This window comes from Salvelinus sp. IW2-2015, linkage group LG6.2 (assembly GCF_002910315.2).
Source record: "Salvelinus sp. IW2-2015 linkage group LG6.2, ASM291031v2, whole genome shotgun sequence".
NCBI classification, from domain to species: Eukaryota; Metazoa; Chordata; class Actinopteri; order Salmoniformes; family Salmonidae; genus Salvelinus; species Salvelinus sp. IW2-2015.
The window spans coordinates 13,168,347-13,195,567 of record NC_036846.1 but is presented as its reverse complement, the minus strand read 5'-3'; the positions used below and the strand labels follow the sequence as shown (position 1 = coordinate 13,195,567).

At 44.4% G+C, this 27,221-nt stretch overlaps 1 protein-coding gene across 1 annotated transcript in view; it reads left to right on the top strand.

Moving 5' to 3' along the window:
• LOC111965841 (follistatin-like 5) overlaps positions 1 to 27,221 on the top strand; it is a 250,919-nt gene that overhangs the window by 49,974 nt on the left and 173,724 nt on the right. Inside the window, 1 exon segment of the mRNA XM_070444249.1 lies at positions 20,000 to 20,251. Within this exon segment, the coding sequence (XP_070300350.1) occupies positions 20,000 to 20,251 (252 nt within the window).

Below are 27,221 nucleotides of genomic sequence, written 5' to 3'. Positions count from 1 at the left end.
TCAAGCATTTGGAAATTGCTCCCAAGGATGAACCAGACTTGTCGAGGTCTACAATAATTTTTCTGAGTCTTGGCTGATTTCTTTTTTTTTCTTCAAGCAAAGAGCACTGAGTTTGAAGGTAGGCTTTGAAATACATCCACAGGTACACCTCCAATTGACTCAAATTATGTCAATTAGCCAATCAGAAGCTTGCCATGACATAGCCATGACATAATTTTCTCAAATTTGCCAAGGCTTGTTTAAAGGCACAGTCAACTTAGTGTATGTAAACTTCTGAACCACTGGAATTGTGATACAGTGAATTATAAGTTAAATAATCTGTCTGTAAACATTTGTTGGAAAATTTTRTTGTATCATGCACCAAAGTAGATGTCCTAACGGACCTGCCAAACCTATAGTTTGTTAACCAAAAATTTGTGGAGGGGTTGAAAAACGAGTTTTAATGACTCCAACCTCAGTGTATGTAAACTTCCGACTTCAACTGTACATGTTAAAGCTGCCTCAAGAGAGTTTGTAATCTCTATCTATCATATACGCACGGTAGCCTATACTGTAGATGCACTTGAAAAAGCCTTGTGAATGACCCCATCGACTTCTAATGGTCTTGTGGGAGCCATATTTGTGGTCACTCAGACGAATGGTACAGTGGGTAATGTTCCACTCATAGTAGGCAAAAAGTCACCATCAGAACTATTCAACAAAAATACGATTTAACTGATATTTCCTCATTTACATTTATATTGTAACTCCAGGAAAGGCTCCACTCTACATAAGAAAAGTCAATATTTGCATTTGCTGAATATTCATGGCCRTGAATCCTGTGTACAGGAGGGACTGCACACTTTTTCTAAGGTAATGTGTATAATTTTTGGCCAACAACAGAGATATATGGCCTTAAACGAGGTGAAACAAATCTAATTGAGATTCATTATCAATACTCTCAGTGATCCACAAAGATCAGTGGTACTTACAATGGAGGGCATGATGAAGGAAGGTCAACACAGTTGACTGAAGGTCAACACAATAATTGTAGAGGGAGCATTATCTTGAAGGACGGCCCTAGCTCTTGGCCAAAATCCTCTTTAATGCATTCTTTATCTAGGCACCAAGAGTGGATCAGGACTGGATCAGGATTCAAGCTTTAAAATTAGTTCTTAAGTAGCTCAACTTATCTACACAACTCCGTGGCTGAGAGGGCTAGAATCAAGTTCCTGTAATTCCACAGTGGTTTAGCCGAAAGTCTATTCATAAGCATTCCTCAAGAGGAAATATCTCACTTTGCTCTCTCCAAAGTTTGATTAGAATTGCGACGAAGACGGTAGTGCAAGTATCTAATCCAGGGTATCCCAAACTCGGTCCTGGGGCCCCCCATGGGTGTACGTTTTGGTTGTTGCCCTACCACTACAAAGCTGATTCAGATAATCAAAGCATGATTATGAGTTGGTTATTTGAATCAGCTGTGTAGTGAAAAAACCAAAACGTGCACCCGGGGGACAGGACCGAGTTATGGAACCACTGATATAAGCCATTGTGTTGTGGTGAAATTAAAAATAGGAAGATGTACAAAGACCTTGGGCCTGGAGAGATGAATAATGCTCTTAGGGTTGTAACTCCTAAGAGTTCCCCCTGATTATGCTCCTCAAAGTTTCTGTGATTATTATCAGGGCAGCTGCCGAACATAATTTTTTTTTAAATTTTAAATTTATTTCGCCTTTATTTAACCAGGTAGGCCAGTTGAGAACAAGTTCTCATTTACAACTGCGACCTGGCCAAGATAAAGCAAAGCATTGCGACACAAACAACACAGAGTTACACATGGGATAAACAAACGTACAGTCAATAACACAATAGAAAAATCTATATACAGGGTGTGCAAATGTAGTAAGATTGGGGAGTTAGGGCAATAAAGAGGACATAGTGGCAAAATAATTACAATTTAGCATTAACACTGGAGTGATAGATGTGCAGCAGATGAATGTGCAAGTAGAGATACTGAGATGCAAAGGAGCAAAAAAAATTAATAACAATATGGGGATGAGGTAGTTGGGTGGGCTATTTACAGATGGGCTGTGTACAGGTGCAATGATCGGTGAGCTGCTTTGACAGCTGGTGCTGAAAGTTAGTGAGGGAGATATGAGTCTCCAGCTTCAGTGATTTTTGCAATTCGTTCCAGTCATTGGCAGCAGAGAACTGGAAGGAAAGGYGGCCAAATGAGGAGTTGGCTTTGGGGATGACCAGTTAAATATATCTGCTGGAGTGGGTGCTACGGGTGGGTGTTGCTATGGTGACCAGTGAGCTGAGATAAGGCGGGGCTTTACCTAGCAAAGACTTATAGATAACCTGGAGCCAGTGGGCTTGGCGACGAATATGAAGCGAGGGCCAGCCAACGAGAGCATACAGGTCGCAGTGGTGGGTAGTTGTCACGTTCCTGACCTTATTTCCTTTAGTTTGTCTTTGTTTAGTATGGTCAGGACGTGAGCTGGGTGGGCATTCTATGTYATGTGTTTCTATGTTTAGGTTCATTGTTAATTAGCCTGATATGGTTCTCAATCAGGGGCAGGTGTTTTACGTTTCCTCTGATTGAGAACCATATTAAGGTAGGCTGTTCACACCGTTTGTTTGTGGGTGATTGTTCCTGTGTTAGTGTTTATGCCACACGGGACTGTTTMGTTTGTTCCTGTTCGTGCGTTCTTCGTTGTCTGTAAGTTCTCATGTTCAGGTCTGTTTACGTCGTTTATTGTTTTGTAGTTTGTTAAGAGTTTTTCGTGTTCGTCTTTCTTTAAATAAATCATTATGTCTTCATACCTCGCTGCATATTGGTCCGAACGTTACAGTAGTATATTGGGCAATGGTGACAAAACGGATGGCACTGTGTTAGACTACATCCAATTTGCTGAGTAGAGTGTTGGAGGCTATTTTGTAAATGACATCGCCAAAGTCAAGGATCGGAAAGATTGTCAGTTTTACGAGGGTCTTTTGGGCAGCATGAGTGAAGGAGGCTTTGTTGCAAAATAGGAAGCCGATTCTAGATTTAATTTTGGATTTGAGATGCTTAATGTGAGTCTGGAAGGAGAGTTTACAGTCTAACCAGACACCTAGGTATTTGTAGTTGTCCACATATTCTAAGTCAGAACCATCCAGATTAGTGATGCTAGACGGGTGGGCGGGTGGGTGCGGGCAGCGATCGGTTGAAGAGCATGCATTTAGTTTTACTTGCATTTAAGAGCAGTTGGAGGCCACGGAAGGAGTGTTGTATCGCATTGAAGCTCATCTGGAGGTTTGTTAACACCGTGTCCAAAGAATTGCCAGAAGTATTCAGAATGGTGTTGTCTGCCTAGAGGTGTATCAGAGAATCACCAGCAGCAAGAGCGACATCATTGATGTATACAGAGAAAAGAGTCGGCCCGAGAATTGAACCTTGTGGCACCCCCATAGAGACTGCCAGAGGTCCGGACAACAGGCCCTCCGATTTCTCTATCTGAGAAGTCATTGGTGTACCAGGCGAGGCAGTCATTTGAGAAACCAAGGCTGTTTATGCATTTCCAATGCTTTTGACTTGGGGCTGTGGCTTCGCAGACAACCATAAGGGCACTTGGTTCTACATCCTGATTCTGTATCTATGACATGTAGGGATAAATAAATAGGGATAAATAAACAAATTACCCTCACTTTCTGAAGTTCATCTCCCTTTTTCTTCCTATCTTAATGGCTATATCCTTGATCATCTCTAAGCACAGTGTAGCAGATAGAACACTTAAAGTTTTAAATTCTAAAAAATGAATGACTGGATTGGCTTGGCTTGGTGCACATTGTATCAGCAGCACCATCTTTGTCCGAGAAACTGCAGAAGAAAAGAGAAGACAACCTTGCAGGCTCCCACTCTTTCTTAGGTCGCCTCTAAGGCCCCTGTCATTCTGAATAGATACATTTTTCATTGCCCTTCCGTTTTTTWAAATTATGGAAATGTTTTGATCTAATAAGAAACAGTTACCACTCAAGGAGCATTTTTTGCGTTTTCAAACCCACCTGTTTAACAATCTCGGTTTGTTTTCAGCTTGATGTGGGTTCGGAGTCTTGCTAAGCTAACGCCATGCTTTAGACAATAGTGATCTAACCAGTAATCAAACATGATGAGTTYATGACAGAGGAAAAGCTTCAAGCCTGTTACTAAGCTTCTCAAGAACACACCGACACAGACACACACAAAATGTGACATTCAGCATGTTCTTGTGTTCTTTTCACACACTATCAACTAGCTGTTCTAATCGAAAAACAAAAACCCATCCTCAAATGAACTAATTCCACATCATAATATGAACACATTACTGGGACATCTGTTTCTGTTCACTTCACCAGAAAACCAAGGGTCAAAAAGACAAAAAATAACAACCGTACCAAAACCCCCCACGATATCTTATATCAACAGACACACGATGTGGCTAGCTGCCACCAGCAAGACAGCTTAATGTTATGTGAATTAGCGCTGGGAGTTGACAATTAGTCAAGCATGTTGTGCTGTGACAAATAGGTCCGTTTACTGAGATATTATGAGAGATGCATTCTAATGCGTACACTATTCACTGATGAGGCCAAGGAGAGTAATGGGACGGAAAGTTCCATCCTGGACGAGTGAACGTGCAGTTGGATGGCACAAACAGCACCTTAACACTCCAATCATGTGCTTCAGTCTAGAACAGGGGACTAATGCTCACTTGCAGCCAATCGATTGGCTGAGCACTCTTGGCTAGGTTTAGCTTCTTGTGGCAACAGCAGTACTTTCCTGTTGAATAGTTAGCTAGCTCCCTTGTYACCATGTTTCTGTTCAGGCTTCAGTTGTGAGCTACATCGACAGGAACCCAAAGGCCTGTGTGATGTAGTAATTTATGTGGAAGGGGGGCATCAATGTTTAAAATATTTTTGAGCGTGCTTTAATAAATGGTGGCCAAAACTTTTGCACCTCAAATAGTCACTTATGAAATGTTGTATATATGTTTATGCAGCCCCAGCAAAGGCAAGACATTGTCACAATGTTGCAATTACTGTGGTGGTGGTCGTGATGAGACGGACTCAACAACACCTTTTCAAAGCATAAGCTTAGGTGCCAACGCAAATTACAAAAACGTCATAGCCCACAACCTTGTACAACATCGGCACTATTGGCAAATGTTGAGCAACAACCTTGTAACAAAGCTCCAATGTCCTCCAATGTAACATTGTGACTACCTATTGGCTGCATTCCTAGCAATGTTGTGTTGGCAGAGAAAAAGCATAAAGTATTTGGGAATCATTCTCCCATAGGGAGATATAGACCTATCCAAGTCATTGAGGACTTGGACAGATGCACCACACTGTTTTAAATTAAGAATTTAAGTGAAGAATCTATCCCTCATAACAGTAGCAAAGCTTTTATGTATATATGCCTTTTAAACCATTCCAAATATTTCATGAGGTATCTATATTGAACAACGTTTTAACTGTTGGGAGTCACTCAGCTCAGCGCAACTCAGTGCCTACCCAGGCTTTTACTGTAGTAACAGCCCAGAGGAAAACTATTTTGCTCAGAGTGGTCTTTTCTTAATCTCTGAAGAAATATGGGAGATATCAATTTTGTATGATTTAGTAATCACATATCTGAACTGTTTCTCATAAGGCTCCCKTAGGAGCAAGGAGGAGATGAAAAAGAGAATGAATTCTTGAGACTTTCATGAGACAAATGAGCTTGGATTGATACTTACATTTGAGAAGTATGACAAATATATGAGATCTTATCATTGTATCCTCATGAGACCATTCATGTCTCATGTATTGCTCCAGAAAACCCTTTTTGAGATACAGTATTTACAGGAGCCAGCTATATTAGAGCCAGCTCATATATTAGAGCCAGTTCTAACCACACGGAAAAAGTTACCGGGAGAGGTTAGGTTGCTTGTAATACAAAATTGTATTTCTTGTAAAGTAACAAAATAGTGGCATTGTCTAAAATTGGAGTGACATTGAAAGTGCTGTCATTAACCCCGTTTCGACTGAGAGCCAAAGTGGAAAGCTCCCTGCAACATGCCTAGGGGATCTGTTTAAAAAGGGGTCAGTCAGAACATACCAGCTTATAACTGGTACAAACTATACCACCTTCAGACCTAGTAAAACTCCCTATGAATGCAGCTAAAGCCACAGGAATGGTGTACTCTAATAAYTGGGAAGCAAGTACAGGGAGTGAATTTATTAAATAAACGAACATAGAACAAAACAAGAAATACGAGTAGCGTACAGACATATAAACAGAAAGAATAACACCTCGCCAAAGGCAAGCAACAAGGATTTCTTTGCTTTTTTACTGGTGACGTCGGGTCCAAGGCCGGCTGCCGAAGCAACCTGGGATGCCTTAGCTGGCTTGTCAGACTTCCGTGCCTCAGCTGGCTCGATAGGTTCACAAGCATTGGTTGGCTCGTCAGGCTTCCATTGCCAAAGCTACCGGGGATGCCTCAGCTAGCTTCCATGCCTCAGCTGGCTCGACAGGCTCTCAAGCTACCGGAGATGCCACAGCTAGCTTCCATGCCTCAGCTGGCTCGACAGGCTCTCAAGCCTCAGTTTCTCATCAGGCTCCCATGCCTCAGCCGGCTCGTCAGGCTCACATGCCTCAGCCAGCTCGTYAGGCTCCCATGCCTTGGCCGGTTMAAAAAAAACAATTCTAAAAGCTTTAACAAGAGCAAGGTATTGTGTTTCATTTGAAAACAGCATCACATTTTGTAAAAGCAGAATATTTCAGGTCATCCTAACCCCCAACTGGTTCCCACGCCTCAGCTGCCTCAGCAGAAGCGACCGGTCTGCTACTGGTCCTCAGGACCGTCCCTCTGGTCGGTGTCCTGCAGCTGGAGCCGCGCGTCAGGGTGGGGGTACAGTCACGTCTACTCCTGCTCTATTGTTTCTGTTTATTGTTTCTCTTTGTATGTTTCAGATCTGCACGCTACTTGTGTTTCTTGTTTTGTTCCATGTTTGTTTATTTATTAAATTCATTCCCTGTACTTGCTTCCTGATTCTTAGCGTGCACGTTACAAATTACATTATTTATAAGGTTTGTCACAATGCCAAAATATTACCAACAAAACAATGCCAAGCCAAAGAATCAAAACATCATGGCAAAATGTTTTTGTTACTGATATTCACATCTCATATCAATATAACACTGAATTTTACCTTGCGCTATTCACAAATGTTATACGCCTGTGGTAGCTACTGTGATTGTGTGAGTGGTGGTTATTGTGTCTGCTGTGGTTGTGTGAGTGGTGGTTACGGTGTCTGCTGTGGTTGTATGAGTGGTGGTTACGGTGTCTGCTGTGGTTGTGTGAGTGGTGGTTATAGTGTCTGCTGTGGTTGTATGAGTGGTGGTTACGGTGTCTGCTGTGGTTGTGTGAGTGGTGGTTATAGTGTCTGCTGTGGTTGTGTGAGTGGTGGTTACGGTGTCTGCTGTGGTTGTGTGAGTGGTGGTTATAGTGTCTGCTGTGATAGGGGCCTTGAGGAGGTGCATGGAGGTCCGAGTAACGGGGAGCTTTGTATGCCACGACTGAGAAGGAGACAGCAGAGGAGGAGGAGGGCAACATGTCTAGTTGCCTAGTTAAATAAAGGTTAAATAAAATAAAATAAAAATGTCCTGTAGAGGATAGCCACTACTGGTCAATGGCTCAGCGCTCTATCCAACATGTCTGACAGAAACATTGTGACAAAAAGAGGATTTAGATCAAACATTGAATATTGTGATCCTAATGAATAGAAAAACATTATTTATATAATAACAACAATGTGGATAATTGCTCAACTCTAACTGAGCAGTTATGCTAGTCTCTCTAGCCTCCCACAATTTTCAAATGTTTTGGCTGAACAGCGTCTGTATGTAATAGAACATGAGTTTGTCATAGAAGAACTACGTCACTGCCTACGTCACCATCTTATCCACTTTAATAAAATACTAAATAGTAGCTAGCAAGATGGATCAGAGAGGTTATTTTTAATGAGTGCATTTCGCAAGTGGTTTGTTTACATCAACTACATTCACTAAAATCACTGCGAAKATTTTGTCTGCAAACTTTGGTTTCGAATCACAACGTTCTGGCATTATCTGCCTCGTTATTTGTTGGGAGAGTTGTCTGTATGAAGAGGACCCACCTAAAGGACGCACCACGGAACAATTTTCTTTCCCTTTTTGAAGTTGACAAAATAGTCCATCATTGAAACCAGACCCTAGTGACTTGCCTAGTGTCAGGTTTTCAAGACTTCTGTTATGCCATAACCTTATTATTGTTTATTTTTTATTTTTATTAACACCCCAAAAATGTCGCCACAAACAGGGTGCAGGGTGTTAAAATTCTAATTCAAAATAACCTTTATTTCCTGGGAGGGAAATAAATGTGGTGACATGACAGACGGACCTGGCTACAGCGTAGCCTGAGTCCTGTGAGTACGGAGTCCCGGAGCAAGGTTTGTAGGGTGTTCCTCGTCCGCGGGAGGAAGCAGAAGAGCCTAGGGTGTGTCTAGACGCTGTTCACTGAAGCTTGTGTCTACAGACAGAGCACGGGGTGGTGCTCCTGGGGGTGACTGCCAGCATCCCTGCAGTCAAGCCAGCTATCTCAGAAGACAGCCTCTGACTGATATCTGAAGACTGCACAGAAACAATGAGAGGGGAGAAGATTTGATACATTGCACAAAAGCAGGCAATGAGAGTCTGAAGCATGAGGGACCATAAAGGTAAATTGTGAATACATATGAAAATGGAAGTTGGATGGTTGTGATGAGCCTCGGTGAGTGTACCGTGTCGGGTTGTTTGGGAGCTGGGGTTTGAACCTACTCAGTCAGGGCCTCTTGTAGGGGGTGTGTAGGGGTGAGAGGCAACAAAGAGACCAAAGATAAATCAAATCAAATCAAATGTATTTATAAAGCCCTTCTTACATCAGCTGATATCTCAAAGTGCTATACAGAAACCCAGCCTAAAACCCCAAACAGCAAGCAATGCAGGTGTAGAAGCACGGTGGCTAGGAAAAACTCCCTAGAAAGGCCAGAACCTAGGAAGAAACCTAGAGAGGAACCAGGCTATGAGGGGTGGCCAGTCCTCTTCTGGCTGTGCCGGGTGGAGATTATAACAGAACATGGACAAGATGTTCAAATGTTCATAGATGACCAGCAGGGTCAAATAATAATMATCACAGTGGTTGTCGAGAGTGCAACAGGTCTGCACCTCAGGAGTAAATGTCAGTTGGCTTTTCATAGCCGATCACTCAGAGTATCTCTACCGCTCCTGCTGTCTCTAGAGAGTTGAAAACAGCAGGTCTGGGACAGGTAGCACGTACGGTGAACAGATCAGGGTTCCATAGCTGCAGGCAGAACAGTTGAAACTGGAGCAGCAGCACGGCCAGGTGGACTGAGGACAGCAAGGAGTCATCAGGCCAGGTAGTCCCAAGGCATGGTMCTAGGGCTCAGGTCCTCCGATAACCCTGAAGGAGCTGAAAGGTATCTGTCCATAGGACCACTTTAAGCCATACACTCCACAGAGCTGGGCTTTAMGGAAGAGTGGCCAGAAAAAAGCCATTACTTCAAGAAAAAAWTTTGCAAACGCGTTTGATGTTCACCAAAAGGCCTGTGGGAGACTCCCCAAACATACGGAAGAAGGTACTCTGGTCAGATGAGGCTGAAATTGAGCTTTTTGGCCATCAAGGAAAAMGCTATGTCTGGCGCAAACCCAACACCTCTCCCCGAGAACACCATACATGTTTTTCATCGGCAGGGACTGGGAAACTGGTCAGAATTGAAAGAATGATGGATGGCGCTAAATACAGGGAAATCTCTAGGACGGAGGTTTGCCTTCCAGCAGGACAATGACCCTAAGCATACTGCTAAAGCAACACTCAAGTGGATTAAGGGGAAACATTTAAATGTCTTGGAATGGCCTAGTCAAAGCCCAGACCTCAATCCAAATGAGAATCTGTGGTATGACTTAAAGATTGCTCTACACCAGCGGAACCCATCCAACTTGAAGGAGCTGGAGCAGTTTTGCCTTGAAGAATGGACAAAAATCCCAGTGGCTAGATGTGCCAAGCTTATAGACAYACCGCAAGAGACATGCAGCTGTAATTGCTGCAAAAGGTGGCTCTACAAAGTATTGGCTYGGGGGGGTGAATAGTTAGGCACGCTCAAGTTTTCTGTTTTTTTGTCTTATTGTCACGCCCTGACCTTAGAGATCCTTTTTATGTCTCTATTTTGGTGAGTTGGGGTGGGCATTCTATGTTTTGTTCTGTGTGTTGTATTTTTATGTGTTTGGCCTGGTATGGTTCCCAATCAGAGGCAGCTGTCAATCGTTGTCTCTGATTGAGAACCATACTTAGGTATTTTGTTTTGTTGTTCTTTTTATTCAAGTATTCGTATTTATTAAAAGGTATTATGAATACTTACCACGTTGCACCTTGGTCTGCTCCTTCTCCCGGCGATGTTCGTTACAGAACTACTCACTACCAAAGGACCAAGCAGCGTGTAATGGACTCCTGGACATGGGAGGAAATATTGGACGGCAAGGGACCCTGGGCACAGCCAGGAGAGTATCGCCGTCCGAAAGAGGAGCTGGAGGCAGCTAGAGCGGAGCGGCGTCACTACGAGGAATTGGCTCGAGATAACGTGCACGAGAGGCAGCCCCAGAATTATTTTGGGGGGTGCACACGGGTAGATTGGCAGACTCAGGTAGGAGACCTGAGCCAACTCCCCGGGCTTACCGTGGCGAGAGAGTGACTGGGCAGGCACCGTGTTATGCGGGGGAGTGCACGATGTCCCCAGTGCGACGCATAGCCCGGTGCGTTACATCGCAGCTCCTCGAATCGGCCGGGCTAGAGTGGGCATCGAGCCAGGAGGGATGATGCCGGCTCAGCGCATCTGGTCTCCAGTGCGTCTCCTCGCGCCGGTTATACGGCACCAGCCCTACGTACGGAGTCCCCGGTTCGCCAGCACAGCCAGTGCGGCCTGTTCCAACTCTCCGCACTTGCGGCTACAGGGGGTATCTAGCCAGGAAGGTTGTGCAGGCTCGTGGCTCGAGACTCCAGTGCGCCTCCACGGCCAGTGCATCGGTGCCTCGGCCAAGGACAAGGCTCCTGCATGTCTCCCAGCCTGGTGAGTTTGTGCCTGTGCTAAGCCCTAAGCTCCTGCATGTCTCCCCAGCCTGTGAGTCCTGTGCTTCTCCAGAGCCAGGCCTCTGTGTCTCTCACTCCAGTGATGATCCATGGCAAGAAGCTCCAGTGATGATCCATGGCAAGAAGCTCCAGTGGTGATCCATGGCACGAAGCCTCAGTGATGATCTATGGCACGAAGCCTCCAGTGATGATCCATGGCACGAAGCTCCAGTGATGATCCATGGCACGAAGCCCCAGTGGTGATCCATGGCACGAAGCCTCCAGTGATGATCCATGGCACGAAGCCTCCAGTGATGATCCATAGCACGAGGCGTTCAGCGACGCCCATCAGTCCGGAGCCTCCAGCGATGCCTCTAGTCCGGAGCCTCCAGCGTCGCACTCTAGTCGGAGCCTCCAGCGTCGCCTCTAGTCCAGAGCCTCCAGCAACGCCCTCTAGTCCGGAGCTCCAGCGACGCCTCTAGTCCGGAGCCTCCAGCGACGGGTTTCATTTCGGAGCTGCCAGAGTCTCCCTCCTGTCCGGAACTGCCAGAGTCTCCCTCCTGTCCGGAACTGCCAGAGTCTCCTCCTTTGTCGGAGCTGCCAGAGTCTCCCTCCTGTCCGGAGCTGCCAGAGTCTCCCTCCTGTCCGGAGCTGCCAGAGTCTCCCTCCTGTCCGGAGCTGCCAGATTCACCCTCATGTCTGGGGCCCGCTGCTAGGGTCCCCAGTCCGGGGTCGGTGGCGAGGGTCCCCGCTCTAGAGGCGCCACTTAAGTGGGCCAAGCCAGAGGTGGAGCGGGGTCTACGTCCCGCACCAGAGCCGCCACCGCGGTGAAATGCCCTGTACTGTCACGCCCTGACCTTAGAGATCCTTTTTATGTCTCTATTTTGGTTGGTCAGGGCGTGAGTTGGGGTGGGCATTCTATGTTTTGTTCTGTGTGTTGTATTTCTATGTGTTTGGCCTGGTATGGTTCCCAATCAGAGGCAGCTGTCAATCGTTGTCTCTGATTGAGAACCATACTTAGGTAGCCTGTTCCCACCTGTGTTGGTGGGTAGTTGTTTTCTGTTTTGTGTATTGCACCTTGCAGGACTGTTCGTTTGTCGTTTTGTTGTTCTTTTTGTTCAAGTATTCATATTTATTAAAAGGTATTACCCGACGACGTTCGTTACACTTATTTCTTGTTTCACAAGAAAWAATATTTTGCATCTTCAAAGTGGTAGGCATGTTGTGTAAATCAAATGATACAAACCCCCCAAAAACCTATTTTAATTCCAGGTTCTTAGGCAACAAAATATGAAAAATGCCAAGGGGGTGAATACTTTCACAAGACACTGTATACACWCCATTGGCAGGACAGAACAGCATTCTCTGGTAAGACACGGGACGGGTGCCTATTAATTTTGGTGAACAAACGCTGGTGCACGATATCTAAGGAAGTCTAACGGTTTTGCTCACCTGAGGTAGAGTATCTCATGATAAGCTGTACACCACACTATTTATCAAAAGAGTTTTCATCTGCATTTTTCGTAGCTGTCTACATACCACCACAGACCAATGCTGGCAGTAAAACTGCACTCAATGAGCTGTATACCGCCATAAGCAAACAGGAAAACGCTCATCCAGAGGCTGCGCTCCTAGTTGCCAGGGACTTTAATGCAGGGAAACTTAAATCAGTTTTACCTAATTTCTATCAGCATGTTAAATGTGCAACCAGAGGAAAAAAATTCTAGACCACCTTTACTCCACACACAGAGACGGGTACAAAGCTCTCCCTCACCCTCCATTAGGCAAATCTGACCATATTTCTATCCTCCTGATTCCTGCTTACAAGACAAAATGTAAGCAGGARGCACTAGTGACTCGGTCTATAAAAAAGTGGTCAGATGAAGCAGATGCTAAACTACAGGACTGCTTTGCTAGCACAGACTGGAATATGATCTGGGATTCTTCCGATGGCATTGAGGAGTACACCACATCAGTCACTGGCTTCATCAATAAGTGMATCGAGGATGTCGTCCCCACAGTGACTGTAAGTACATACCTCAACCAGAAGCCATGGATTACAGGTAACATTCGCACTGAGCTAAAGGATAGAGCTGCCGCTTTCAAGGAGAGGGACTCTAACCTGGAAGCTTATAAGAAATCCCTCTATGCCATGCGACGAACCATCAAACAGGCAAAGCGTCAATACAGGACTAAGATCGAATCGTCCTACACCGGCTCCGACACTCGTCGGATGTGGCAGGGCTTGCAAACTATTACAGACTACAAAGGGAAGCACAGTTGAGAGCTGCCCAGGGGCACGAGCCTACCAGACGAGCTAAATAACCTCTATGCTCGCTTCGAGTCAAGTAACACTGAAACATGCATGAGAGTATCAGCTGTTCCGTACGACTGTGTGATCACAGTCACTGACATTTTCAACCTCTCCCTATCTGAGTCTGTAATACCAACATGTTTCAAGTAGACCACCATAGTCCCTGTGCCCAAGAACACTAAGGTAACCTGCCTAAATGACTACCGACCCGTAGCACTCACTTCTGTAGCCATGAAATACTTTGAAAGGCTGGTCATGGCTCACATCAACACCAGAAACCCTAGACCCACTCCAATTTGCATTCCGCACCAACCGATCTACAGATGATGCAATCTCTATTGCACTCCACACTGCACTCTCACACCTGGACAAAAGGAGCACCTATGTGAGAATGCTATTCATTGACTACAGCTCAGCGTTCAACACCATAGTGCCCTCAAAGCTCATCACTTAGCTAAGGACCCTGGGACTAAACACCTCCCTCTGCAACTGGATCCTGGACAACACATTTGCCACGCTGATCCTCAACACGCTGATCCTCAACACAGCCTATAGAGAGGAGGTCAGAGACCTGACCGTGTGGTGCAAGGACAACAACCTCTCCCTCAACGTGATCAAGACAAAGGAGATGATTGTGGACTACAGGAAAAGGAGGACCGAGTACGCCTCCATTCGCATTGACGGGGCTGTAGTGGAGCAGGTTGAGAGCTTCAAGTTACTTGGCGTCCACATCACCAACAAACTATCATGGTCCAAGCACACCAAGACAGTCRTGAAGAGGGCACGACAAAACCTAAACCTAAAATATTTGGCCTGGGTCCTCAGATCCTCAAAAGGTTATTCAGCTGCACCATCGAGAGCATCCTGACTGGTTACATCTCTGCCTGGTATGGCAACTGCTCGGCCTCCGACCGCAAGGCACTACAGAGGGTAGTGCGTACAGCCCAGTACATCACCGGGGCCAAGCTTGTCAAAGACTCCAGCCGCCCTAGTCATAGCCTGTTCTCTCTACTACCGCATGTCAAGAGGTATCGGAGTGCCAAGTCTAGATCCAAGAGGTTCCTAAATAGATACTACCCCCTAGCCGTAAGACTCCTGAACAGGTAATCAAATGTCTACCCAGACTATTTGCATTGCCCCCCCTCTGGAACGCTGCTGCTACTCTCTGTTATTATCTATGCATAGTCACTTTAATAACTCTACCAACATTTACATATTACCTCAATTACCACGACACCGTTGCCCCGGCACATTGACATTGACTCTGTTCCGGTACCCCCTGTATATAGCCCCACAATTGTTGTTTACTGCTGCTCTTTAATTATTTGCTATTCTTATCTCTTACTATAATTTTTGGGGATTTTCTTAATACTGCATTGTTGGTTAAGAGCTTTTAATTAAGCATTTCACTGTAAGGTCTACACCTGTACAATTTGATTTGATTTGATTACACAAGGTTGTCATATCTTTCAAAAATACCAGTACAACGATTTTGAGTACAATCATTTTTTTATGTCTGTCACGCCCTGGCCATAGAGAGGCTTTTATTCTCTATTTTGGTTAGGCCAGGGTGTGACTAGGGTGGGCATTCTAGTTTCTTTATTTCTATGTTTTCTGTTTCAATGTTTTGGCCGGGTATGGTTCTCAATCAGGGACAGCTGTCTATCGTTGTCTCTGATTGGGAATCATACTTAGGCAGCCTATTTTCCTTTGGTGTTTGTGGGTAGTTGACTTTGTTAGTGGCGCTATAGCCCTAGTAAGCTTCACGGTCGTTTCTTTGTTTCTTGTTTTGTTGGCAACATTCTAAATAAAATAAAACGTACGCTCACCACGCTGCACCTTGCTCCGGTCATTTCCACCTAGACGACGGTCGTGACAATGTCTCCATAAAACACCTCTATGCTTCAATATTAATAATGTGTAAAAAAGGCTGTCTGCTCCTCCTCTCTACCTACTTTTCCCTCACAATCACCTGAGTTTCCCTTAGTCCCGTTAGTTTGGCTGCTCATGTACAGTATTGTACACGTTTATCTAAGGAACTAGCCTATACATATTGGCACTGGCAGTTGTTAAAGGGATACTTCAGGWTTTTSCCCAGAGTTAGATGAATTCGTGGACACTATTTTTATTTCTTTGCATACAGTCTGAAGGAAGTTGCTATCTAGAGTTAGCGCAATTGTTAACTATCGTTAGAAAAATGCATGTAASTCTATGGTAACTATTAGCAGGCAGACAAATATGAGCTTGTATGTGTTGTTCCTCCTGAGCAAAAAAAAAAAAAATGTAATCTCATTTTGGTGTTAAAGAGAGACAGTTTGTGTCTAGGAGAAACAAAGGGGAAAAAGAGATCTCTTCTTGTGTTTTGCTTTCCTATGGGAATGTGAGACCACTGGCACTGCCTGTAGCATACAGTTTTGTGTAATCTAACCAATTATCTCTTGATCATAGAGCATTTAAACATAGAAATTCACTATAATTGTCCAATTATTTCCATTTAGTCCATAAACACAAACAACAGTTGTATAATACTACAGGTAAACCCATGCTCAACAGGAATTCATTCATATGTATCTAAAACAGTATCTACAGTGGGCTAGGCTATTTTTCCATCTTCCCCAACACTCTCTTCCATATTGTAAAACTCCATATTGTACAAACATACACTTGTTTTGTTATATTCATTTTCAGGTCCATGGTAGACAACACAATGGATTGCACTTTGCAATAGTTTCACTGAGGAAACCGTCCAGTGTCAAGAGAGATGCTAAATCAGATCAAACCTTGAACAACGCTCTTCAACTGAATTGCCTCTGTTAAATACCTGGCGGTTAAAAGAGATTTGTGAGATGGAAGCTATCTACTGTACTTAGTTTACCCTTATAGTCATATGCTCTGCAATACAGCGGCACACGAACACATTTGACAATCTTCTTATCATTTCTGAGCAGGCGGTCCTTTCTTGGGTGTTAATGTTAAAGTCTTTCTCAATAGAAAAATGCCACAAATGGTTAATAGTGACACTGGCGAGACCTCATCAGGCTTCTCTCTGCCTAAGACACTCCTGACAAGCAGGTTTTCATTTTGTCAGTGTGGAGGAATGAATTCCAATTGTTAGGGATTGAGAGATAGCAGGTTAAATGACACGGGCCTGCCACCATGAATATATTACTATTTGTTTTCCATGACAACAGGTAGGCTACTAAAAATACATAGTTTCTCTTGCTATCGTTAATGCTAATGCTTTTCCTCGAGTGCAGACGCTTTTCTGATTTCTATATGTYGCTTCTCCATGGACTGTGGTAACACAATATGTTACTGGTGTAACTTTCAAGGAACTAATCCAAGTGGGGTGACGGGTAGCGAGCGAGTTGTGTTGTGCGTCATGTCATGTAGACTTTTTGCATTGTTTAGTGTGCTGTTTATTCAGACTTGCATCCTTTTGTTCTTGCACGTGGGTCTTCTGGGGCATCTTAACTCACGGTGGTGAGCTGAGCTGAGATGAGAGCTTCCAAACGGTTGTTTACTACACTCCCCAAGGACTCAGAGCCGCTGTTATGTAAAACCTCAGATGGGCCGGGACTTGCATCCAGGGTTTTTGAAAAAAATTAAGATGGCAATTGGAAAAAAAGACGCATTGTATATCTGAAGGCTAGTGCTGTAAATAGCATACTTTGGGGGCATGCTTATGAATGTGAATGAGAGTGGTTCAGTTAGATTCAGCTTTGTGATGTGTTTGAAGGCTTCAGATTCAGAAATGCATTACAAAGAGAGTGCGTTGGCACAAGCCTAAGAGGTAAATGTTTCTGGTAGACACAAGGCACTTGATATTTATGTATCATATTGATTTCTCAGAGCATGATGCGAGGAGTTGTGCACAGGCACAGTATTGAGATTTCCATCCTAAATGCTATTGTCTTTGAACCCCTGCAATGTCATTCTGGTCATGTCTGCTGAGTCCAGAATTAAACATGATCTGCATCTCATTATGAATGCATAGCAGGACGTTGCCCTTCAAGTGATGTACACTGGGGTCAACATATGTTGGGACCTTCAGATTAAGCACAGGGCTGAATAAATCTAGTACCAACTGTATCCCAGTGAGAATGACTTCCTTTTCCCTTGTTCAGCATCTTGTTTACTTGACATCTTGCTGTTTCATTCAAATCAAGGCAATTCCCCATACTGAAATTGCTCTGTGAGCTGTGAMGTTTGTATATAAACTATCCTTTCAACTATGCAAATGTATCTGTCTATCTGTTTTTCTGACAATCATCCTCATTGCTATACAATACAGTTATGAATAATTAATGAACATTTTCAAAGTGAAAGTTCCAAATATTTTATATACAGTACCAGTCAAATGTTTGGACACACCTTCTCATTCAAGGGTTTTTCTTTATTTTGACTATTTTCTACATTGTAGAATAATAGTRAAGACATCAGAACTATGAAATAATACATATGGAATCATGTTGTAACCAAAAAAGGCAAAGGGTGGCTATTTGAAGAATCTCAAATATAAAATGCTTACTACATGATTCCATATATACCTGTTTAAATAAAGGTGAAATAAAAAATAAATAAAAACGTGTTATTTCATAGTTTTGATATCTTCACTATTATTCTACAATGTAGAACATAGTAAAATAAAGAATAGTGTTCTAAAACTTTTGACCGGTAGTGTGTGTGTGTGTATATACTATATATATATATATATATTTTTTTTTCATTTGGTAGAGCCAACTACAATTAGAAATGCGGTAACTCTAACCATCGCCCCAAATCGTATACTCCCTCCCTCTGCCCCCCTCTGCATGCCTTTCTTTTTGAAACGTCGAGTCATCAATAAACTAATCATTGCATGGAATTAGTCATTTGTCTTTGATGTCACTGGATCACCCAGAGATTGGGCGTGCATACCAATTAACAACTCCCTCTGCCCTTCTCTGACCCTGTCCGTGGCGTTTGGGCACCTCGCTGTGCAACACAAAACCCATTGAATAATCATTATGCCACCGCACCAAGGGAGATTAATAAACCCCAGCAAACCAAAGCCATTGATTGGCTCAAATGTACACACTTGTATTGTTTAATCCTCCCTGACAGATAGGGGCTAATACACCCACGGGGAGTCGCTACCACTGTGACGAAGCCTCTTTACCAGTCAAGTCGTTTGTTTGTTTGTTACTGTATTCAGGTTCCCTGCCAACGGTTTGCCTCGCTGACCAATGACAGTAGATGGTTTTTATTTCCCTCTATAGTGGGTTAGAACACCATGTGCACCTCGTGCTGCAGATGAATTGGCCATTGTAAAGAAGACATCTGAGGCCCTGAGGCATCGTACCATCGTGATGCACCACTCAATATTTAGTGGTCAATAGGAAAGCTGTGGAGAGCTCAGATGATTACAGAGAACAGTAATGCATCTCCTTGTTTATACTTTGGTCCTAATGTATATTTAAGCAATAAGGCCCGAGGGGGTGTGGTATATGGCCAATATACCATGGCTAAAGGCTGTTCTTATGCACGATGCAACACGGAATGCCTAGATACAGCCCTTAACTGTGGTATATTGGCCATTTACCAAAAACCCCAGAGGTGCCTTATTGCTATTATAAACTGGTTACCAACGTAATTAGAACAGTAAAAATACATGTTTGTCATACCCATTGTATGCAGCTGATATACYACGGCTTCCAGCCAATCAGCATTCAGGTCTCGAACCACCGAGTTTATAATTCATATTATATAGCTCACTGCAGCTGTGGATTGATTGTCAGATAAATGGTAGAATTTCTAAATAGTGGTGGGGTTTGTATATAGTACGACAGCGCTCAAACTAGAGTCAAAGTTGCAAATTTTTCTTGTTACTTTATGCTCAATGTTTTTACCCTATTCAGACGTGGTGGAATGGTGCCCTGATGATCATGGCAATATACAACCCCAAAACAACATCATTAGAGCTCCAGCAGATAAATGATGCTTACTGGGTGAATGTTCCCAGTTCAGTATATTGTTTCAGTGAACATCATTATTCTCAGTGGGATTGTTTTTCCAGCATTGGTGGCCATGTTCTTTTTCCTCTTGAGGGCGATTCCAAAGGGCAATGGAACTGGTAGATAGGAGATCCAAGAGAGAGCAACCTGCCATTACAGAGCCAATACATTTGATACGGTTCAGAGGTTATCGTAGTGACTGCTCCTTGCCTTGTCAAGAATACTTCCTGCTCATGAAGGTTGGCATGTTGACCACACGATACTCACTCTGCCTGGAAAGTAGTACAAAATAATATAAAACACAAATATTTGCCTCAAGGAATATAGTAAATACTTGTATTAAACCTGATAGTTACTACAAGTGAACTCCAAAAGCTTTTAAAACTCTGATTATCGTCCTCATACTCTTCTAGTTTCTGATTTGAAGGTTTCTAAGCTCTCGTAAAACCTAGAGCTACTTTAGGCCTTTTAAAGTCTAACGGTCATACTATTACTCGTTTATTGTTCTTTTTTATGATATGAACATGTCTTTACTTTGGCTTTCCTTGCAGGGTTTTTAGGCCATAACAATGGCTTCCAGAGTMCTTGTGAGCACAAGTACTGTGGCCTGGGGCGTCACTGTGTGGTCAACCATGAGAGCAGTCAAGGGGAGTGCATCTGTCTGGACCGCTGTAAACCACACTACAAGGCAGTGTGTGGCTCGGACGGGAAGCTGTACCAGAACCACTGTGAGCTCCACCGGGCCTCCTGTCTGGGTGCACAGAGGATAACCATCATGCACAGCGAGGAATGCTTCTACAAAGGTAAGAATTACAACTCATAGCTTCATAAAATTGCTGTCATGGAACTTTATGCAGGAGCAAAGTACAGATGTAGGATCTTAATTTGACCTATATTGTCACAGCAAAATAATCCTACAACAACAAGATTTTAAGGTTTGTTAGCTGGCCGAAAGTAGGATACATAAAAAGTGCATTACGGTTAATATTACCGTATGTTAGTGTGGGTTTTCAGTGAATTCATGTAAACATTCTCAGCAACAAAAGAGTGATCAAAATAAGATGCTACACTTGTAGTCGCAGGATATGAGTTTTATCTTCTTTATGCTCTAGATTAGAGCTTTGGAGAAGCCACCAGAGATCCTGCCTCATTGCAGTTCTCATAAATGCCTGTCTTGCACAGAATGTTTGTTTATTGTTAGAAGTAAGGATTTTGTACAGTCACGGAGCCATCTCTCACATTATGAACCTGATACAACATAATGTAGCTACTTCTTGTATCTCTATTAGTTTCTCAGTTGATGCAAAGCATTGCTTGTTTATATAATGTGCAGGTGGTAATACTGTACACACCAATGCTCAGATTTCCCTAGAGACTTTAAGATGCTCTGGAACATTGATTGTGCAAAGACACCATGTATTTTCCGTACATGGTAAGGAGTTGGCTTATTGCTTTTAGAGCTCTCTAGGTGGCGTAGACAATGGTGTAGGTCCCAATAATATCACCTYTTTCCTGAAGTGTGCACTTGTTCACTACTTCCCACAAATATGAAAACATTTTCACCACAGGAAGTTGGTGGCACCTTTATTGGGGAAGGGCTCATGGTAATGGCTGGAGAAGATTGAGTGGAATGGTATCAAATACATCAAACACATGGTTTCCATGTGTATGATGCCATTCCATTTGCTCCATTCCAGCCATTATTATGAGCCGTGCTCCCCTCAGCAGCCTCCACTGGTTTCCACCATATTTCTTATACCAGGCATTTCCTTTAGAATCAGTGAAGGGAAGTAAACAAGGTCACACTTTGGAAAGAAAGAGAGATCAATGGGACACACCAGGGGCATGATAGAAAGGTCAAAGCTATGTCATATAATAATATTCATGAGAGAAACATTAGATTGCCTTTAATTTTGCAGGATACACAATTACATGGTTTCTGTGCAAGTGAACTGCTGCAAGCCAATTGTCACACTATAATAATCTTCTGTAACAGTATTGCTTCCGTCCCTACACTCACCCCCTTTTTCCCAAATGGTATTTCTGACATGCTTCGTAGACAACAGGTATAGACTAACAGTGAAATGCTTAGTTACGTGTCCTTTTCCAACAATGCAGAGAGAAAGATRAGATATAAATAAATGGTAACTTGTCACCTGGTGTCATAACACGGTCATAACCATGTCATAATATGTCATAACAGCTGACATAACTTGTCATAACACTGTCATGACCCATATATTTACACCTGTTGTGGCATAAATTGTGTTATTTTATGGCTGGTTATAACAACTACATTAAAGTGTCAAAACCCACAATTATAAAAAATTCAAACAATTCCTGCCAAGAAGTTTGCTTTTGTTTGAAATGTTGTTTCTTTGTTGTTGTTGTAGTCAATTCTTTACAGTCAAGTTTTTTTTCATCACATTTTAAATAACTTGTAGAAAATACACTTTATGATCCTGTCATGAAGCATTATGTCCATCCTGTATCACTTTACTTGGAGTAAGAAAATACACTTTATGATCCTGTCATGAAGCATTATGTCCATCCTGTATCACTTTACTTGGAGTAAGAAAATACACTTTATGACACTGTCTGGAAGCATAATGACCATCATAATCATATAAGTCAGATAGGCCTATCACGTACATGCTCTTACATCAGTCATCAGTCATCAGTCAAAAAGAGGGTGCYTTGCCCTGCTCCTGAAATCTGTCCCTGCATTAATTCCAGTCATCAGCAACAGAGCATTAGGGTAGGTGCATGTCTGACATCAATGTGTGCGCAATTRCAATGMTAATTCAATATGGTCAAGAAAAAAAAGATATGTATAACATAAAAATATTGTTGACAAGTAGGCTATGGTGTAATTGAATGTTTTGCCTCGTGTGGTAGGTTTTGTGAGTTTTGACACTCTTGTGTAGGTGTCATAACCTGAAAAATATGGGTTGTTTATGAATTCGAAGGACCAATAAAAAGGGATAGRAAAAACTTTTTTAGGCCATTAGTAACCACCACAGGGTGGTTCAGAACACAAGGAAGCAGTAGTTCCAGTTCAAGGATTTAATGAAGATCCACACACACACACATACAACACCACTCTCTCTGATAATAATTGTTATTATTTAGCTGCATGCACAATAACATCAGAAAAGCCATTTATTCTAAGGAGGTAAAATAAGCAGGAGCGAAAAACAGGTTGATCATCAGAATAGAAACTACAAACTGCCTGAGGCCTTGCCTGGTAGGCTATTACCCTAAGGCTGCCTGTTCCTATAGGAAAACCAAAGAAAGTTGGGGTCTTGGAAAGGAGATGAGCTGGCCGTTTTTACAGCCGCCCCCAAATGTGTTGTACATATTTTCTTCAACAGACAAGCCAGCTAAGGGTCAATAGCTTCTTGAGGAAGGGCGGGCAGCTTGATGAGTCGAGCAACAGACCTGACGTAGGTTTTGTCCTTGACTTGGATCTCTGCTGTCCTCACTTTCCCATCTGCTCCAGGGATAACTGACTTGACAGTTCCAGTTCGGAGATGGTCTACGCACCAAGGGCGGTTTGCAGGGCAATCTTGATGGATCTGACCTCTCTCTCCCAGCATCCTCCAAAGTGTTGTGCACTTAGTGGGTTGAAGGCGAAGTGAATCTTCTGACTGGCTAACTGTTCCTGGAGCTGTGGGTGGAGAGTCATGAAGGCCTCCTGAAGCTCTTGCTTCCCTCCCTTGAAATTTGTTCCTAGATTGGACAGGTTCTCAAAGGGCTTTCCTCTTCGAGCGATAAAGTGTCTCAACCTCATTAGRAACAAACTGGAATCCATATTCGTCTGTAGATCCACATGTACAGCCCGGGTGGTCATGCACTTAAAGATGATTCCCCATCTCTTTTCATTTCTTYGGCCAATCTTGATGATATACGGTCCAAAGCAATCCACGCCTGTAGAATAAAATGTGGGCTTGTGGAGCCGTAGTCGGGCTGGAGGCAAATCAGCCATCCTAGGCACATCTGGCTGGCCTCACCACTTCCTGCATTCGGTGCAGCCAAGCTGAAAACGGCGAATGGCTGCTCTCCCTCTCAGAATCCAGAACCTTCAATGTAGCTCGGCAAACACCTTCTCTGGGCCCAGGTGCCTCAGCTGCTCATCATATTCCCTGATCAGCAACCTGGTGAGCGGATGACCTGGATCCAGAACCACTTGGTTAAGAACGYCAGGGCCCAGCTGGTCACACCTTTGAAGGCAACCTCCAACACAAATCAGTCCGGTGTTGTTGTCATACTCTGGGGCCAGCATCACCAGACGGCTGCTCGGAGGGATTGGCTTGCCTGCCTCTAGTAGGGAGCGGTCTTCTGGGAAGCTCTCAGACTGAGCATGTCTGAATACTTTGAGTTCTGCTTGTTTGAAATTGTCGGCTGAAGGGCTGTTGGCACTACTGGCCGMCCCATGTAGCAAMAGCACGGTAGCTTTCACCAGCTCCTGGAAAATGTTGAACTGGGCAACACCAGGGAGARACGACTTGGTGTCCGCTGACAGGAGTCCACAGAAGGTAGGCTTCCGCAGCTCCTCTGCTTCGTCAAGAGGTACTTGGCCTGGTYTTCTCTGCCAGGATGACTGGGCCTGCCACAGGAATGGTGGACCTTGACTCCAACGGTTATGTTCTGAAAGCTGAGACAGCATCTTGCTGCGTGTGATATCGTCAGCCGGGTTCCTCTCTGTTTCTCACGTTACACCAGGCCTGGGGATCCATGAGCTCCTGTATGTYTGCGACTCTTGTGCCTATAAATACTTTGTACCTGCAGGAGTCCGACTGGAGCCAGGTTAAGACTGTTGTAGAATCMGACCAGTAGGTGACCTCATGGATTTCCAGGGTGAGTTCTTTTCTGATGACCACGGCCAGCTGGGCACCAGTGAGTGCAGCGCAGAGCTCGAGTCTTGGCATCGACTGTTGTCGTTTCGGGGCCACTCTTGATCTTGCTGCAAGGAATGCCACTTGGATCTGTCYATTGGTGTTTTCAGTACGTAGGTACGCGACGGCACCATACGTACGTTCTGAGGGATCACTGAAGATGTGAACACTTCTTGTGCTGGTTGGGAGATCCATGTCGGGGCTGACATAACACCTTGGTAGTGTAACCTGAGACAGATGTGGAAGTTCATTCTCCCAAATAAGCCACACTTGGAGGAGATATTCAGGTAGGTTTGGGTCATCCCACCCTCTTTTCTTATTCCAGAGCCTCTGGACCACAACCTTGGCCCGTGTGGTGTATAGGATGATGAAGCCTAGTGGATCGTATTGGCTGGCAAGAATACGATATATGTTGCGCATGGTGGGTTCAACTTTCTCCATGTGACCTTGATTGTAGCCAAGCGTGTCAGACAGACATTGCCATCGTAATCCAAGGGTGTACTCTTGRAGTTCCACGCCATCCTGGGTGAACCACAGCTCACTGTTCTCCGACCTGGACTCTTGAGGTAGGTGTTCGATGACTGCTGGAAGGTTGCTGGCCCACTRGCGTAGATYGAATCCTCCCTCAGCAAGAAGGTGCTTCAGCTTGTCCACCAGTTTCTTGGCTTCATCCGCAGGGAGGCTTTSTAGACAGTTGTCTACATAGAAACAGCGTTCTACAGAAAAGCGCACTTCTYCTTCGGGCTCACTGTGGTYGAACACATGCTTCTGAAGGGCAAATGTGGTGCAGCAGGGGCTACATGTCATCCCAAAGGGAAGAACCTACCACTCATAGACATCAGCGTGATCATCACGATTTAGGTCTCGCCACAGAAACCGGAGAAGAGGCTGGTCTTCGGTTAGCAGGCGGACTTGATGGAACATCCCCTTTATGTCACTGCTGATGGCCACAGAGTGTTCCCGGAAACGGAGAAGGACTCCAAGCAGAGTAGCTCCCAAGGTCGGTCCGGGAAAGAGTTGTTYGTTCAAGCTCTTGCTCCTTTAGTTGAAGGAACAGTTGAAGACGACTCTGTTTTTCCCATTGTGATTGACCATATGATGGGGAATGTACAAACCTTGGTACTCTTCGACTGCTACTGCGGATACSTTCTTAACTTGTGAACCTCTGCATTGTACACTGCTGCTTTCTCTGGATCCTTGGGCAGACACTTCTTTGTCTCTCGCAGATGTGCCAGTACTGCCTCCTTCGGAGCTTCCAAGGGAGGAAGGTTCTTCTTCTACAAAAGGGGAGTGGSGTACCTTTGAACCCCGTCCACTTCGACCCTGACTGTCTTCTCCTCTAGAAGATGCATGGCTTCTACATCTTGTCTGGACCGTGTGACGAGCTTCTCATTCCGGTACGGTATTGTATCCAACTGCCAGAGCTTMTCTACATGGCAGAAGAGCACTGCAGATGGAGAGACAAGGGATGTATGAAGACACTGTTGTGGAGAAAGACTTTTGCTGCAGGAACTTTGAAGGACCTTGAAGGGTCCATCCGAGCTGAGTCTTGATGGCAGCAGGTCCACCAGGGGGACCCAAACGCACTGGCTCTGTCGGGTGAGCAGTAACGGCTGCGCCATTAGATGGGTATAGTCTGATTTGATGAGCAGTAACGGCTGCGTCTGATCCAGCAGTTGAAGGGGTAGGCCTTTTAGGTGCCAATATCTTTTCTGAAGGGCTTCGACCGAGTAGGTATGCGGTGCAAGGCCCAACTCTTCAACTGTGAAGGCTCTGTGGATGTCAAAGGACCTGTTTAGTTCAGTAACAAAGGCCACMGAAAATGACACAGAATCTCCATGGACGACTCGGATATCTTGACGCACCGTACAAAGTCCTCAGGATATYCTTGGAGTCCTAGCTGCTCTGCTGCTTCGTGTAGAAGTATAGTGCRCTCCAACCCATCATCCAACAGGGCGTACATGTCAAGTGACTTGTTGCCGCTCCGCAAGATGACTCAACTCATCTTCAGCAGCACCTTGCTGCTGTCGGAAGGTTGATCAACATAGAGGGTCTCTGCAGTGGAGCTCACCAGGCAAATGCTCTCTGTTGACGCCTTTGTGCTGGCGGTCTTCATAGCGTTTGTGCTAGCATTCTTTGTATTCTTTCAAGATGCTTCTTCTCGCACTTCTTGCACTTAGCCTTGAGAGTACACTGAGCTGCTTCGTGTTCACGTCCACACTTCTAACATCTTTCATTTGTTTTGATCCAGGATTCTTTCTAATCATTGGAAAGGAGCTGAAAGTTGGTGCATTGATTCATGTAATTCTGCGTGGTGTTGTAGAACAGACAATGCTTCTTTGGCTCCTCSTGTGACCTTTCCTCCGGAGACTGGTTCTGTGCAGAGACTTCGACTTCGTCCTTTCTCTGCTCACCTCTGTGGAGGATGGTGGTGGTCTTGGGGAAGGATTTGTCTTTACACTGATCTCGCGTGAGCTAGGGTGGTCTGTGCTTTGGTCGCTACTGAACTGCGTGCCGTCTACTTGCACTCTCACCTCGTACTCGAGCCACTCGAGCCAGGTGAAGGAGGGTTGGAATGGGTGTCTAGATGGGGTTCACACATCTCTTGAAGCTGGCTCTTAGGTYGTGTGGTAACTTAGCTAAGAGGCAGGAGACATGTGAGCCACACCTCAGTTCTGTCTGTCCATTACTCCCTAGCTGATCGAACATGCCAACCAAGGCACGCACCCTCAGAGCGAATCTTGGTGTCACCACTCTTGATGTTGGTGCCATCCATTAAACCTGCGATGCGTTGGAGGGCAAGTTGGTGGGGCTGGCCATACAGCTCTGTCAGGGACTCCATGGTGGCACTGTATGGTACCTGCTGTTGCTGTAG